The sequence below is a fragment of the Sylvia atricapilla genome, chromosome 2 (assembly GCF_009819655.1).
Source record: "Sylvia atricapilla isolate bSylAtr1 chromosome 2, bSylAtr1.pri, whole genome shotgun sequence".
Lineage (NCBI taxonomy): Eukaryota > Metazoa > Chordata > Aves > Passeriformes > Sylviidae > Sylvia > Sylvia atricapilla.
The window spans coordinates 49436141-49453015 of record NC_089141.1 but is presented as its reverse complement, the minus strand read 5'-3'; the positions used below and the strand labels follow the sequence as shown (position 1 = coordinate 49453015).

General features: G+C 38.9%; 2 protein-coding genes across 13 annotated transcripts in view; one reads left to right on the top strand and one right to left on the bottom strand.

The window, feature by feature from the left end:
- Window positions 1-7534, top strand: part of SUPT20H (SPT20 homolog, SAGA complex component) — a 29768-nt gene extending 22234 nt beyond the window's left edge. For 6 of the 11 annotated variants that reach the window (XM_066313187.1, XM_066313193.1, XM_066313185.1 and 3 more), the window contains exons 21-24: window positions 1761-1816; window positions 3119-3232; window positions 5392-5497; window positions 7006-7534. In XM_066313187.1, the coding sequence (XP_066169284.1) occupies window positions 1761-1816; window positions 3119-3232; window positions 5392-5497; window positions 7006-7106 (377 nt within the window). In that variant the 3' untranslated portion in view covers window positions 7107-7534. Of the gene's footprint in view, window positions 1-376; window positions 1630-1760; window positions 1817-3118; window positions 3233-5391; window positions 5498-7005 lie in introns of those variants that run through there. The other 5 variants (XM_066313192.1, XM_066313186.1, XM_066313191.1 and 2 more) reach the window with 3 other exon arrangements.
- EXOSC8 (exosome component 8) lies at window positions 7461-16858 on the bottom strand. Of its 2 annotated transcripts, XM_066313196.1 has the most exons (11): window positions 16789-16858; window positions 15222-15258; window positions 14137-14200; window positions 13516-13589; window positions 12907-12952; window positions 11805-11910; window positions 11674-11719; window positions 11311-11407; window positions 10206-10326; window positions 8074-8180; window positions 7461-7675 (listed from the first exon to the last, which is right to left on the bottom strand). In XM_066313196.1, the coding sequence occupies exons 1-11, from the start codon at window positions 16803-16805 to the stop codon at window positions 7560-7562; spliced, it is 831 nt and encodes a 276-aa protein (XP_066169293.1). In that variant the 5' UTR covers window positions 16806-16858; the 3' UTR covers window positions 7461-7559. The 2 variants fall into 2 exon arrangements, with proteins under 2 accessions (XP_066169293.1, XP_066169291.1); XM_066313194.1 differs by lacking the exons at window positions 14137-14200; window positions 15222-15258; window positions 16789-16858 and adding an exon at window positions 13970-13991.
- Window positions 16859-16875: the final 17 nt, after the last annotated feature.

Below are 16875 nucleotides of genomic sequence, written 5' to 3'. Positions count from 1 at the left end.
ATTCTAGGGTATAGAATGAGAACAGTAGAAAACTTCAAGATATCCATCCCTTATGCTAAGAGTTAAATCTGTCTAAACCATACTGAACCAATGTTTATCTAAAATGTCTTTAAATACCTTCACTAAAGAAGATTCTAGTCTTCCTCAGTAGTTGTTTGGAGTGGTTCATTATCCATGCAAAATGTTGCCTTCTAATTACAGTGCATCTCCTGAATTGCATTTTTTTTCTCCTATACCTTTCAGATGTGAAAAATAGTTGTTCACTCTCTCTCTTTACCTTCTAAGTATCAAACATGCTGTCATGTCCCACATTTGTCTTCTCTTTCTGATAGGTCGTATTTTTCAAACCTTTCATAATCCTGTCACTCTTTTCTAGACTGTCCAATTTGCTTACATCCTTCTTAAAATGTGATAACCAAAACGGGACACAAGCCTGAGCTTGGCTGATTTACCACTGTGGAGCACAGCAGAATAAATGCATCTCATCTCTTTCACAACATTCCTGTTAACATTTCCCCAAATGAGGTCTGCCTATTTTTTATCTGTATTTTTTGCAACAGCATTACCTTAACGTAAGAATGGCTTTACTGGTTTAGGCCAAAAATCCATCCAGTCTATATTCTGTCTCTTGACAGTTGCCATTAGAGGATACTGAGGAGAGTGTTTGAGATGAGGCGAAAATGTGAAATGAAACATCCCATGTCTACAAGTGTACCTCTTCTGGCAATCTACAGCTTTGAGACTTTCTCAGCTGAAGAATATCCACATGGATCTTTGTGCTTAATATCCTGTGCTAGATTTCTAGTCTGTGGATTTATCTAATTGGTTTTTGAACCCATGTAGATTTTTGGAATCTCTACAGCATCTTGTGACAGTGAATTTTATAAATGTAAAATGTGTGAAGAGGTTCTTTTCTTTTGTGTGCTCTGTAGTTTGTGATGCGGATGATTTGGGTATGTTTGTGACCTACTGTAACTTCTCGTGTCCTTTCTTGCTGTATAGACACAAAGATAGTTACAGTTTTGTACTTGGTCATTTGTCTTTTTTTAATTCAGTGTTACTGAGTTTTGGACCATTTCTTCAATTCACAAGAATTGCTTTTAGTCTGCTTCTGTCCTTTCAAGCACTATCAACCTCTACCAGTTTGGTGTCACAGATTTGTACATGCTGTGCTGTCACTCACACAACAGATATGAGTTAGCTGAGCTAGGTCTCTGCAAGACCTCCAGGGCTTCTCTTTGATAGCTGCTGTCTTACTGGAGCCTTGCTCAGATTTGGGGTGGGATTGTTTTCTGTTAAAGATTGATAAGAGTGTATTACTTCATTGAGCCCTTGGACTTCTTGGATTTACTGTACAAACAGTAAAACTTTTTAAAGTCAGAAGAAGGAGAAAAATAACGGCTGTGGTGTTCTCCACAATCACCTTTGTGTAAAGGCATGCACAGGTTATAGGGCACAGGGTATAATCTTATGTAGTGATACAGATTTCTTTTCATTTAGTCAGCTCTTGTGCACTTTGAGTCTGAATAACTATGAACTGCATTATGGAAAATGCAGCATTGTATTAAGTTTACACTTAATTTGCACTTGCCAATATTACACTTGTATTATACTTGTATTATTATACACTTAGTATTCTAAGTGTACACTCAATTTAGACTTGCTAGTTTAGAAATAGTCCCAGTGGAAAGGTGTACTGCAAAACACAAATACAACTGAGTAAAGACTCACTACTAATAAAAAGATGTTTTCTTTAACAGGCAGCCCATTTGGTTTGAAAAATACATCAAATCTTCGGCCCTTAAATCTTCTACAGGTAATTTATATACTTGGACACCATAATAATGATAATTTCTTACCTTTCTATAGAGACCTGCTTAGTGCTGCTTACTGCACTGCCCCACACAGATCTTTGGAGCCAGTTGGCTAGACCATTTACTGCAAATCTTACTTGCTTATTTAAAAGGCTTAGAATAAGAGAAAAGACTACTTCCATAGAGATACTGGATGGAAGTTACATTCCTAGCTTAGAAAAAAGCACATAGTTCTCAGTAACAATATAAAGATGCTGATATTTGGAAATCCTAAAATACAATCTTTCAGGGTTTGCCTGAGGTTTCATTGCAGATCATTGTTTATACTAAAGCTACAATTATACTGTACAAAACAGTGTAGTAGAGTCACTCCGAGGTTTCACATAGAATGCCTAAAAGCCAAGCTCAGCATGCACAGATAGGTGCAGTAATGGGTTTAAAGAGTTTTTGGTAATGGAAATGGAAGTTCACGTAAGATAGGAAGTTTAGAAGGGCTGCAAATGCTTTCTTTGCACTAAGCATACGTGCAAATACAAACATGAGCAGATGTTTATTATGTCAGAGTTGCGTTTAAAAGTGGAACAGGGATTGTTTGTGGAACTGGGTGGAATTCCTGGACCTTGAAGTCAGCTGCCAGATGCAGGTGCAGAATTGCGGTTTCAGTGTTCCACATAGGTTGCACCATGTTTGAAAAAATTCCTGCCAGCTTTGCTACTTCCTCTTCCCACTCCTGTACACTCCAGAAACATGGAAAAGGGCAGGCACAGGAGGCAGTTATGCCAGAGTAGAGCTTTTCTATAGAATCAAATGCTTATATTTTGAGTGATTCCATGTTGAAGGACATCCTTTTAAGCAAGCTCTGCCACTCATATAAACCAAGAACAATTCAGTGAAATTCAATGACATAAGTGCAGTTAAAGCTGGGGTAAGGGAGAGGAATCAAGGCTGTTTCACTATCTATTAAAATTCAGTGGATTATTCTGAAAGTGGAAATTATATACAGTGCTGTTGAAGACTGGCATTTATCTTTACATTATCATTACAGTATCTGCCATTTTAATTAAAATAATTAAAATGTATTTTCCTATGGAAATATTTTTCTATAGGTTTATGCAAGTTTGTTTTCAAAACATGAACCTTTTTCACAAACAGCAACAACTGTAAACTGATTGATTTTAAAGGCATTACAAAACAAAAATCAAGCCTCTAGGAAGTACACTGCTACCAATACTATGTTCATCCTAGAACAGTAGGAAACTCAGCAGTTTGATTGAATTATGCCTTTTGTTTTTAATCTTCAACAGCTTCCAGGTGGTTCATTTATTTTTAACCCACTCCAGCAGCAGCTGTTACAGTTTTCTCCACAGCAACAATTTCAGAAACCTACAACCTGTAGTCCTCAGCAACAGGGAGAACAGGTGTGTGCTAACAGCCCTCAGTCTGGGGTGCATGGATGAAACAGTTTCTCCTATCCTCCCCATCTCCACAAGTAAATGAGCCACTCCCCAATAGATCTGGAGCAGAGGGGGAGGAAAGTCTTCCTCCTAAACTTTCTCAAACAGCAAAGACTGCAGTGGCTCTTGTTGCTATGGCTGGAGCTGAGTTGTATTTCTTTAGTTATATCCTGTCTAGAAAAGCTGTAACAAAACAACTGGCTGAGTATGCGCAGTACAGCATGCGTGCTGTAAAATCAGCTTAGTGCTGTGTTCATCATAACTAACATATATCCCATGAACAGAGTAAAATGCAGTCAGGATTATTACAGAGTAACCAAAACTTGTTACTGACACTGCTGTGAGTTGGCTTACAACCCTCACTGCTGTAGTTTCAAAAGAAACTATTTTCTTTGCACCTAAAGAAATATCGGTTGTCTTTAAAGCTATAATCTTAAGACATTTGCTTTACTGCTGCCAGTAATTTGTGTTAAAGCCATTAATCACTGAGGAAGTCTAAAGTCTTGATAGAGATTGATTCATCCTCAAAATGAGAAATTTTGAGTGGTCAGTTGCACCTTAAAAATCCTAAGGTGCAGGTACCAGATTAGTACTTAAAACCCCTAACCAACACTAATGGAACAGAGAAAACTGCTCTGCTTTTGCGTTCATCTTCCCAGACATGCAAGTTTTCTGCATACCAGATACTCTCTACTGGATTCTCAAGTTTGTCATAATTTCACTTGTGATACTGTAGACTGTTCCTGGAAGTTCAAATGTAGCACTGCTATAGTCCGTACATGGAAGCAAGAGCTCTGCAAAGCAGATGCCTCTTCCAAATTTTTTATGGTATATAGCTGCCTGTGCCACAGACCTTGATCTGGATTGTGGGACAGTTTAATGGGAAACTTTCCCATTTGTTCACAGCATCCAGATCTCTGAATGTCAGGTAGTAGCTGAATTACTAAAAAAAAAAAAAAAAAAAATCATGTGACCGTGTACTTTTGGGTTTTATTTTCTGACATCAAGGGCATTTACAAAAAGGCTGATGTTAGCATAGTCGTTCTTGTGGCAGAAAGTTCTTCTGGAAAATACCAATCTCTGCATTGGTTAAATTGCCCTAAGGAACTTCTCATACCTTGCATTACAGAGGAGGGGGTCGTTGGCTAAAATGAGCTATTATGAACACTAGATTCCTTACCTTTCCTAGGGACAGGAGTGTATGTGCTCACAGTACTTAGTGAAAAAACTCAGGCCTAAAAACAACAACGATTTTCTGTGCTACCAGTATAAATAGGCATTCCCTCTCATACTTAGGGATTTTCCCCACGTGGTGGTTCTATGACTCTTCATCATCATGGAGGTGATGATGTCTCAATGTGCAATCTTTTAGTCTGATTTTCCTAGCGCTTAGTGGCATTATAATGTAATGCTGAAGTAACATTGCAATCCGTGGACTGGACCAGCTTTTTGCTGACTGATAAGCCATGCAGTTTTCTCGAATTGTGCATATAATGCTTTATTTCCCTGTGTTATAAATCAATGCATAATTGAAGTTCTAGAAGATGTCATAATTCAGCACCCTTTGACTTCAGGAGACACTAGGTCATGCTCCACTAATTCCTTTTAAGTATTACTGTGGAAACGACTCTGTTTCGAAAATACAGTTTTAAAAGTGGGGTCTGTATTTTTATGAAATTAGGAGTGTGTGACGTAGTATGAACAGGAAATCTAAGTGTCAGGCTTTGCACACTTTGATTGATTTAGGACCTTTGCACATGGATATCTCAGGGTCCCCTGAAAGTTTTGGTGCTGGGAGTGGGACAAGAAATCATCATAAGATTACAACATAAAGTGTAGTCTCTGCTAGACTGCAGAGGAATTGACAGCTTCATGGGACTTCTGCTGGGTAACAGGAGCAATACCATTTCTGCCAATACCAGACGAAGCAATTCTGGGGTGTTCAGTATCTGTTTGTTCTACTGTTAATGACTAAAGTATTGCCTTTATCTACACACACTGGATGACGTAGCATTAAATGTTTTTAAATGGCACTTCAGAAGCCTGCCTTCACACTGGCTTTGTTTGCTGATTCGTTGATACGAAAGTTTGGTAATAAGGATCAAGCTTTTCATTTTTGCTAGGGGTCTGACCAAGGTCCATCCAATCAAGATCAGGCATTATCTGCCCAACAAGCTGCTGTAATTAACCTGACTGGAGTAGGGAATTTTATGCAACCTCAAGCCACAGGTATGTGCTTGCTGAGCCTCCTTTTATAGCTGAGTGTTTGTGTTGATAAATTCACATTGCAATGAAGTTTGGTCTTAAGGAAGTTTTACATTAGACCAGAATGATTTACTGTTTATAATCAAGATGTGAATTCTGTGAGAAATACTCGACTTCTATAGCATGCACTTCTCTGCTTTGTTTGGCAGTTAAGTGCCATCAATTGATAGTATCACATGAAAACAAGTTACACTTAAGACAAAAAGAAAATGCAGGGAACTTCATGCCAGACTTCATTAAGGAATGTTTCTTTAACTGTGTGCTTGACATCCAGTGTGAGAAACCTTTGTGTCTCCACAAGCACTTCATAATCTAATTATGTTCTAACTAACAGAGTATGTATATCATGTATACTTTATTCTGCACTGTTCCAAATTTGACTCTGACACTAATTCTATTGATCCCCTTTCCCGTTACACTGTATTCCTATGTCATCCTCCCCTGACCAACTCAACCTGACCTCTTTGACCTGCCTGCTTTCCCCTTCTCCTTTCTCAGTGTTGTCTCAGCTTGGCTCTGCCGTGAACAGACCTGGGCAAAGCCTTCCTCAGCAGAGACTCCAGCTCTCTTCTGCCTTGCAACAGCAACAACAGCAAGCCTTGCAGCAGCAGCAGCAACAGATACAAGTAATCCAGCAACTTCACTCTGACTGTGTTTAAAAAAATTTAAATTAAAAATACAATTCTTGGCTCCAAAATCAAAAATACTGCCCTTTTGGGCTCTCCTTTTAACTAATGCAATTATAGTCTTGCAAGTTGAAGGGAAAAAAAAAAAAAAAGAAAGAAAAAAACCAACAAAACCAACATGTATTTGGCAAACTATGATACAAGACCTGAAATCTCTGGTTCTCTCAGCTTGGAGCACTGAATTTATTTTTATTCGTTTACGCCCTCCACCTTCCTGATTTGCAAACATTCAAGGGGTGCTTGTGGCACATACCTAAATACTATACCAGGTGCCAATAGATTTCAAAATGGCATGGATGTAAGCACCTGGAAGTTGAAATGTAGCACTGCTACAGTCAATACATAGAAGCAAGAGCTCTGCAAAGCATTTCTTTACCTTTCAGATGCTTCATGAAAATATTTTAGCCTTTTTTTAGCACACAGTCTTCTTTTTGTCATACAGAAAATTCATATGATGCATACACTGAGAAGGTATCACATTAAAAAGGTACTGTGTAACCCAAACACTCAGTGAAGTTGCTGAGTTACTGCAGTTACTGCAATGAAGAGAAAGGGCAAAGAAACAAAGCTGTGAAAATTCACATGTAAAATGTTAGCTCATGCCCTCAGCAGGCTTCTGTGCCACTGGTGCTGCTTGACTGTACCTACTGCCCCAGTACATGGTGTGTTCCTTTTGTCAGCCTGGTGCTTCCTCATTTTTTCTTTCTCTCCCCCCTTCATTCTTCCTGATGTGAAAGCTTTATAGTCAACACTGACAAGCTTTTTCTCCCTTCTCCTCCATGGCAGCAGTTACGATTCTTGCAGCATCAAATGGCTATGGCAGCGGCAGCAGCACAAGCAGCTCACCTGCATCATCAACAGCATTCAGGCAACCACTCAAAAAGTAAAAGGAAAAGAGGCACACCAGCCCCTCCAAAATCATGAGACTTGCCTCCCCCCCAAAAAAATTGGTTTGAAGGGGAATTTTTTTTCAGATTATTAAGGAAAAGGCTTAAAATTAAATTAGTGTTTTATATTACTGGTGGGAAAATGAATTTTTGAGATTACACTAAAAGAAATGAACTGATTTTGGAAGCCAACCTTACAGAACTTAGGAACTTCATCTACAAAGCGACTAGGATCTGGTTCCTCAAGTCACTTAATTTTTTAACAGAATGTTTTATCTTGTATTTTTTACCACTCAACAACATTGTATATAGAATAAGGGTGAAAAACATTTTAGAAAAAACGAACTTTGTAAATGTAGTATTGGTATTTGTTTATTTAGTATAAAAGGTTTGTGAACACTGTAACAAATACAATTTTTACAAATACATTTTTGTAAAGAGCTCTCTTTTTGTTCACTTCGGTGTTAAACTTTTTATTACTTTGTCTATCAGCTTCTTTACTTCTTTGTGCCTTGTAATTGCTCTGGTGATACAGTCTTGAAACTTGGCTCCTGTAAGAGGACTTCCACCTAAACATTGAAGGGAACAATTTGATTCTTTACTTATACTTCAATTATATGTATCTAACTGTGATTTCCAAATGTGAGTATTAATCCAGTAATTGTCATTACCAGCACCTTTCACCTAAGGAGCATACAGCTTTCCCAGCCCTAGCTTCAGGCAAAGATAATGGAAACAAACAAGAGCTGTAACAGCAGTCACATGCACAGAATTTGTCCTCTGCTGTGACTTTAGTCATGGCACCATCTTAAAACTCCTTTCAAGAGCAGGTAATTTAATGACTAATCAAGAAGAGACTCTGTTACCATAAAGCACCCACATCTCACAAAGCAAAGCAGGTCCATAATCTTTTCTTGACCTAACATCATCATCTCCATAGGTTTCTTTGTAGTAAATTTACAAGTACCTGGTTTATGGACAGAACAGAGTCTGCCTTCTTCATCAGTTACAATGGTTACTGTTCCAGTTGCTAAATCTTCTTCTTCAGCAGTTGGATCAACGATGAGTAATGTGCTTGTGAAAGAAATGCAGGCAGATATGTTGGTATATATTGCTTCATTAATGTTATTGCAAAATACAAATTTTACTGTAGTCTTTCAAAATACTTGTAGATTGATTTAGTGCTCAAGCTTATCTGCTTCCCTACCAAAAGGCACCAATCAAAAAAAAAAAAAAAAAAAAAAAAAAAACAACCACCACCCCAGACAATGTGGGAGATTCCACATAATCATGCGTTTATGACTGGAAAATAGGCATATAAGGCAAAAATAGGCTGTTTCATAAATTTGTGACAGCGATGTATTGCAGGAAAATGCCACTAAATTGCCATTTGCAGTATGTAATATGAAACATCACAGTAATTATTTTGTAGTTGCACCAAAGACTGGCCTTGGTTATAGGTGTAGGCTGCACTAATTTCTGCCAGATACCTTAAAGCAAAACTCATTTCTAATGGCAGGTTCACAAAAGTAGTTCTTAATTTGCTGTCAGTGAACTCCAACCTCATTCAGACTGGTCTACTTCAAAAACAAATTCAGTGGGTTGCTTAAGATAGCTTATTCTGGCTGTCAGACATCAATCACATGAGCAGTTCAATGCATGGCTGTTGCTGATGTACAGGTCACTGCCACAGGAGCAGCTCTGTACCACTGCTCCTCAGCCATGGCCACACTAACTAGCAACCCACCACTTCCATTTATTCAATAAGGCCTTTTATACAGAAGAAAAATGCCTCTGGAAGCCAGAGTGTGTAAAGCGTTTTATTGAAAGGGCTGTGTCAACAGGTCTAGAAAAATTAATAAACCAGAACTGAAAAGAAACCCCAATACAAACCACACAACACAGGCACATACCCCCTCAATAATACTTAGTTTTAGGAGCTAAAGGGAGACTTGTTTGATGCACTAGTTGGTTTCAGGGAAGAAAACAAAGCCCAACAGATACTCATGGAAGGCCATCTTCCCCAGGCAGTTTTTTGATCTATGCGTAAGTATGTGTGATTTGTGTGTGAATAATACTCTATTGACAGCTGTCTGCCTAGTATGTTACCCAAACACTCAGTGTACATCAAACTTCAGACCCAGAAGAAGTGGTATTAAAGCAATTAATAGAGGCACTCTAAAGTACTAATAATGTCCTGCTCTGATGCATTGTGGGAATCACTTGGTCAATGTTGAGATTATTGCTCTCCCCCCCCATTTCTTACTTGGATGAAAGGCCCTACTAATAATTTTTGTGAATTAATGTGCCATAACCCCCCAACATCTCCAAACAGACGTAAATCTTGAATAGCAGAGTGAGCACTATCCTGTTACTTTCTACTCTGCAAATGGATGTCACCAGAAATTACTGCTTATGTATAATTATTACTTATACATTTCAGCAGAACACATCCTTAACATTCTTAAGCTAATGAAGAGCCAGTAAACAATTTCAGATGAGGAGTCAAGTTATCAGATGTGATTACTCTGAATTCTCATAATCAGATTCTTTCCCTACATGAACAATGACTTTAAGCATGCTGGTTACACTTCACCTTGGGTAATTATGTTTTCAGTAATCCAGGGGTTCCATTGTTCTGACCAGACTTACTTACTTCCTTTGTTGACTTGGAATAAGCTGTTCAAAAACTCTCATTTTTTATATCAGTTACTTACACGGGCTTCTAAAACATGAATTGCACTGGTAATGTTTCCATCTTAAAGTTACCAAACACCTAAAACAGTACCTATCCCTGTACTTCTAAGCTTCATCTTTTAGGCTGGGAACCACTTGTGCTTTAAGGAACCACTTGCCTGCTTCCACAGGAAGAAGCTGAGGAGTGCAGACTGCACTTTGTTCTGTGCACTCATTACATCATAGAACTAGGGGCCCCTTCAATGAGAGGCTGTGGATTTAAGATGGGTGGAACAGCATTGCCTGAGGATCCACACTGGTCACTGGCAGAAGTGCAGAAACATCACTGGTGGCATCCTCTGTCTTTCATTTGTTTTACAGACACTGTTGTTTCCATAAAGTACAAAACAGTTTGGAACTTACTCATCGAATATAGCAAATGATGTGGCAACTGGATGCTTTCTGATAATCAAAGAATTCTTCTGTTTTAAATTAACTTCTGATAAACCAGTTTCTTCATTTATCGTAACCAATGGCAACTGCACTGAAGAGATGAAAATATGACAATGGTCTAATATTAAACATTGCTGGGTTTAGCAGGCCTAGAGATGTTGACTACTAAAATATTTAAGTTCTTCTTTTAACCCACTGAAAATCAATCAGAACAGAGTTTTGCCTATATTAATGATACTTTCTACAAAAAAAATTCTTGAATTCAAGGAAAGTATTTGATTTTTGTACTCAAGCTTTTCTCCTTACCAAGAAATATTTTCAACTTCCAAAATGCCACATGATTAAAATACTTGAGTCATATTTAACCAAAAGTATCTTTTCCCCAAGTCTACTAGACATATAAAAACTAGGAATGTAGTCTCATGTCATGAATTTTACACATCTGTAGAAACACTGCAACCTGACCTCAGCTAATTCTTGCTGTGACAACCCATAGATTGCTGGTGACAAGGAGGACAGGGGAATAGCTAGGGGAATTCCAAGGCTGGCAATTCACAGTTAGAAAGGGAGGCCTTGCCATAAGGTTCCCTTTAAACTGCTGCGTTCATGCATTTATAAGCCAGACACCTGCAAACAGTCAGTCCACACATTTTTTTACAAACTCTAATGCATTAAGTAGGAAAGGAATATTCTGTTGCGACAAAGTACTTGTGAAAGTAAAGCCTCTGACAGTTCATCCTGCCTACAAAAATGCATTATCAAAGTAATACCCTGATGCAGATGTTAAATTCAATCATGGCCACTGCTGAAAGACTCAGGTATCTGACAACAAAGAACACGTGGCAGAATAGCCGTCAGTCTTTTAGGAAAACAATAATAAGTATACAAAAAGATCCTATTTTTGTACTGTGTTACACACCTGTGGTATCCCACCATCATTTCCACCTTGTATTTGCATTCAAATGACAGGAAACAAACAGTTCCATGAACCAGTTACCTATTACCAGGCTTCAAAATTAATGCATTTCTCCAAGCAACACTAACAAGAACATCTCTTGTTCTAAGGAAGACTTACCATTTTTTAATGCTGCCAACAAAGCAAAGACACTGGCATCCAGAAGGTTTCCATCGTAGTCCAGACATATGATATCACAGTATAACACCCATGCAAGCTATCAAAAAAGGTTTGCACGTGTGAGTTATTACATCAGCTAAGCAAATGGTGCAATATATAAGAAAATTCTTGCCACACTAAATACAGATACTTATTTCTACCATTTGATTTTTGCACTTAGGAAGTAAACTAAGCTATGAAGACTGAAAAGTAAAAACAACAGTAAAACCCCCCTTTAACCTCAAATACTATCTGTATTTGTACTTGCGTACAGGTACTGTGATCTTGTTACTATTTCACTCTTCATTCTGAGATACAACTTACCTTGCCATTGGCAATACACAGATCTTCTTTCACTATCATCTGTGAACTGAAATAAAATGAGAGTAAGCAAGGAAAGAGAAAACTATCTGGCAGAGTTGCTTGCATTTTAACAGCACTAAGATGGTTCTTACTTTTCAATCACATCTGCGATGAACTGGCTCGCCGCTTGAGCCTCTTCACCAGGTGGTCCCGAGCGAAACCTCTCTGCACAGAGGGATGGCAGCTCTACATTTGGAACTAGGTAGCAAGAATCATTAGTCATAAACCAAAGAAAGCAGGCAATGGGTAACCGAAAATAAAAAAAATGACAGATGCTCTTAATACCATTTTATGTACTTCAAATGAAAGGCAAGACCAAGAATTTTTCCATTGAGTCCTCTTAATTCTCCCCTCAAAAATAAAGTTATGCACGAGTTTGTAATAAAGTACTAGTAGTACTTTCTGTACTCAGAAACTATATATTCCGTGGAAGAGCACATACTCCTAGCTACCACTCTGTTTATAATCCTTCTCTATCATGACCCACACAAATTCTTCAAGTGTTAAGCACTTTTCAGCAGATCAAGAAACAGCAGCATTTCCATCCCATTGCCTGACTTTACTGGTATGCTGTCTGCTTTTCATCAACCATTAAAACATGAGGCTTTAGACTTGAAGCAAAAACATGCATAAACATTCATGAAAAAAACCTAAGCAATACTCAAGCTCACTGAGAACAATATACTTGGGAGATGCCTTAGAAAAATGGGATTTTGTCTAAGCTCTCAGTTCCACAGAATTATTTTATTTCCAAATAAATTCCAAACAGGAGTGAGAAGGTACCACCAGGACTTAGAGTTCTCTGAGAAATAAACAGGTTTTATTTCACTGTTTTTAAGAGTTACATTTTTTGCCTATTGGGACTTTGAAACAGAAGTTAACATGCCTTTGCACAGCCTTGCATGCCACTATCTTTTATAGATGACCTTCTCTCTCTTAATATACACACTGCTGCAGGTTTCCTTCCACGCCAGCCTGGAATCAGCAATAAAAAGGTAGCTGTATATAGAAAACTCACAAGCAGAGCAAAGGGAATTCTAGATGCCTAGATGTCATTTTTGAAACTAATCTGAAGAGATGTAATAAAATTTGATCCAAATAAATTCTTTTAAGCAATCTTCGCAACACATTTTTCACAAACTTTTTAGCTGAAGCAATACAAAACCTGAGTAAGATCCATACTGAAATACTTACCAATATATCCCTTATTAGCAGAGTCCACTGCAGGTGCAGCAAGTTCCTGGAGAAACAGAAAAGAGAAAAATGAAGACTAGAATTTTGTACTAAATATTATCCAGCTGTTCTATATAGAAATGGCTGTTTTCTTCCCAGTTATCATTACAATAAAATTTACAAGAGTCATTTTTAATCAATCCTTGTCTGTAAATTTCCTATGGAAGAACGTGGTACAGGGATGAGCAGTCTTGCAGGTCATGGCAGGCCAGCAGGGAGTTGAGGCTACAAGGCATTCAATATTCCAGCCAGCTCATTCCCAGCGCACTTACTGATTGATGTTCAGGAACTTTTCAATTATAGAGCTTTTATCTAGAAATAACAGGGACTTTAGTTTTGTACACATCTTTTCCCATACACAATGGGCATCACAAAAATACATATTCTCAGACTATACAGGTAGGATTATACAATTACATGATATATTAACTTTCAGGTCTGGAAGTAACTCAGGTGAAAGACTGTATTTGCATCTGACTGGCACATTATTTTAACTCGAGGATGATTAATTCTAAACACAAATGCACAAACTCAGATAACAGATAAATAAAGATAAAAAACCAACCATACCGCTTTTACTCCACAAATCACTGTGGTATTTCCTAACTTCACCAGGGCAGAACCATCTGCAGTTGTAATTGAACCTGAAAAGAAAATGTACTGTTCAATAAAATCTATTTTCCCTTCAAAGGGCATTAAATAACATCCAACCTTCACTAAGTCTTTACTTTCCATCATTTTATACTAAACACAAGCTAAGCAAAGTCTCCAATTCAGAGTGAGACAGAATCTCTGTATTAAACAGTCAACCACACAGAATGGCTGAGGTTCTCCAGCCTGCTAAGGCTCCTCTGGATGGGATCACAACCCTCTGGCATATCAGCCACTCCCAGTTCAGTGTCATCTGCAAGCTCGTTAGGGCACCTAAATTGTGCTGAACTTACAGGAGCAGAACTGACTAATTACTCTTTGCACATCAGCCCAGGAACACAACAGAAAACAATGCTCAAGGATATTATTGTACCACACATTCTCTTCCATGCCTGTTGAAACTGTGAAGAAAAATCCCTCCTCTTCCTGGTTTCCAAATGCAAGAACAAAGAAAACCAATTAGCGAGCCATTAAGATCATCACTATAATCTGATACTAATAATACCTCCCCCATTATTATTATTCCACATAAGCACTTGCCAATGTTGACAGTGGTTGTCCGAAATTCACCTAACTCTCTTCCATCAGGCCGACAGTTCTCTTTCTAAAGAAAAATTACAAACTTCAAATTAGAAAACATACTTTATCAAGTAGAACAATAATATTTTTGCTCTGAAATTCATAAAAAAATATTCTCTCAAAAATGTTAGGGAAAACTCAGTCACACTCTAGCTGGCTTTTCATCAACTGATGCGTAGTTTGTGGTTGTAAGCCTGCAAAAGAAAACCCCTGCCTTTTAAAATTAATTTAAATTTATTTAGACAATATAACAATAGACTGTCTCAAGGGTAGGTACTACAGGAGGCTAGATTCAGAATGTCATCCTAAAATGAACACGCACTGGTAACTTAAAATGAGAAGTTTCTACCTATCTGCACTATTTAGTGAACCTCTTAAAATTAGAGTGAACTAAAGAAAACAAAAGAAAAACCCTCCAGCCAAAAAAACCCCAGCATTCAAATACCATCAGTCAGAAGCTGTACAACACATAACCCTTATGTTAGAAACTGAAACAATATTCCATCATTTGAATCTGAATTGTTACCACAGTTTCAAGCTTTTCAAAAGCAAACACTTTTGGTTCAATTATGAGACCCAAAACTGCAAGAATACTGGACGCATTGCTAAGTCAATACAACTGAACTAATAGATGAACTTTAGGTAACAAAAGTCAAGTGTTTTTCCTCCACAGTTACAGTGTGCATGGTTAGCAGCAAAAGTGTCTATTACTAATTTTTGCAGCATCTCAAAGCCTGGTTTGACATAATTTTGTTCTAAACAAAAACCTGCATCACCATCTTGGTCAAATTTAACCTGAACTCCTTTCAAAACCAACAGAAGCATTTACCCATCAAGATAAACAGCATCAACTACACAGATGGAAAGAAAAACATGTTCTGAAAAGCACAAATGTTTTTTGCCTGCTCAGACTGATTTTTTGGGGTTTTTTTTCAGTTTCCATTTCCACAGTTTCAGATTTCCATGCAGACAAGCTAGAAGAGCAGAAGCCAGAAAGAAAAAATTCACTACAAGGAATTTATACAGGCATCTCATGTTTCACTCACCAAAAACCTCCTGTAATATTCCAATGGTTCCACAGTTCTAGAACAAAAAAGAGAGGAAGTTCAAATGCAAGCTCCTGAACAGGCAAGACACAGGGAAAAAAAAAAATCCACAACAAATAATCTGGGAATCAAGATGCCTGGAAAAAGCTGCTTAGCAATACAATTACAGAACAATAACAAAACTTCAAACTAATCTGAAAAAAAAGATGTTTTCCTAAATTCAGTTCCAAAATGCTTCTTCCATACAAAGAACCTGCCGGCACATACACTCAACAAAAACTGCTAGCTTTCACTTCAGTAATCCTATTAGCTTTAAATCAAAAGAAGTGTAGGACTGCATTCAGGTGCAGAAAATTGTATAAAAGTTTTGAATTATTGAGTTTTTCTTGGAATCTTTGAGAAAATATAACTAAAAATATGCTTCATGCAGTGCTTCAGAGGAGAAATAATTAACATTTATTATTAATCATACATTAGGAACAGTATTTGTGTATTAGTATTTTAAGCAAGTATCATTAAGACTTAAAAAAAAAAGCTTTTATAAAAAGTGTTGCCAACATTTAAATAAAGCATTCAGTTTTGTTAGAACAGTGCTTCTGAGGCAGGGGTAGAAAAAAGATAAATGGGGTAGGCAAGTTTTCCAAATGCAAACTAACATACAGAGGCAACACCAACATAATAACCAGCATGAATTCGCTCCTGTTGGCTCCACATGCGTTGGTTCTCTGTCGCTGAATTATCAGGCCAACAAAAGGTCTGGTGTCTTCCAGTTCATGAAACAGCACTTGCTAAACCTTGTTTGACACATTTAAGCCATAAATACAGCAGAATCCAGGATGCTGGGACAGAGCACCCAGGAAAGCCGTGGATGCCCCATGCCTGGAAGTGTTCAAGACCAAGCAGAATATGGCTCTGAGCAACGTGGTCTACCGAAAGGTGTCCTTGACCACGGCAGAGGGATTGGAACTGGATGACCTGGGAAGATCCCCTCTGACCCTAACTATTTTACTAGTCTGAAACGAGTAGTTATAAATGGGAAACCACTGAATTCCCGACCGTTTTACCTTCCTTATACTGCTATCAGCTGTGTAATGGGAGGTTTGGATTGGAGAGCAGGGAAAGGTTTGTCACCTAGCGGGTGACTGGGCACTGGAACTGGAACTTCCCCAGGGCAGAGGTCACAGCACGAAAACTTCTGGAGTGCAAGAAGCGCTTGGATAACGCCCGCGGCCACATGGTGTGACTCCTTGGGTGTCCTACACAGGGCCAGGAGCTGGACTCGGTGATCCCTAAGCATCCAACTCGGAATACTCTGAAAATCTGATACCAGGTAGCTCCGGGCCTCACTGCGCTCCGCCTTTTGCCGAGCCTTTTCCCGGCTGGCCAAACCCCGCTCGTTCACGCACACGGCGGGGCTCCGACCCCATCCCGACGAGACGCGCCCAGCCCGCTCCCCGCGCGCAGCCGCGGCAGTAACCGGATAGAGCCCTCAAGGGTCCCGGCGCGGCCACGGGCAGGGCCCAAGGCGCCGCTCCCAGAGACCGCGGCCGCCGGGCCCAGCACTTACTTGAACGCCGCCGCCATGGCGGTGCCGTCTCCGCCCCGGATGTGGCGCCCCCTGGCGGCCCGCCCGCCCGGCAGCCTCCGCGGGCGG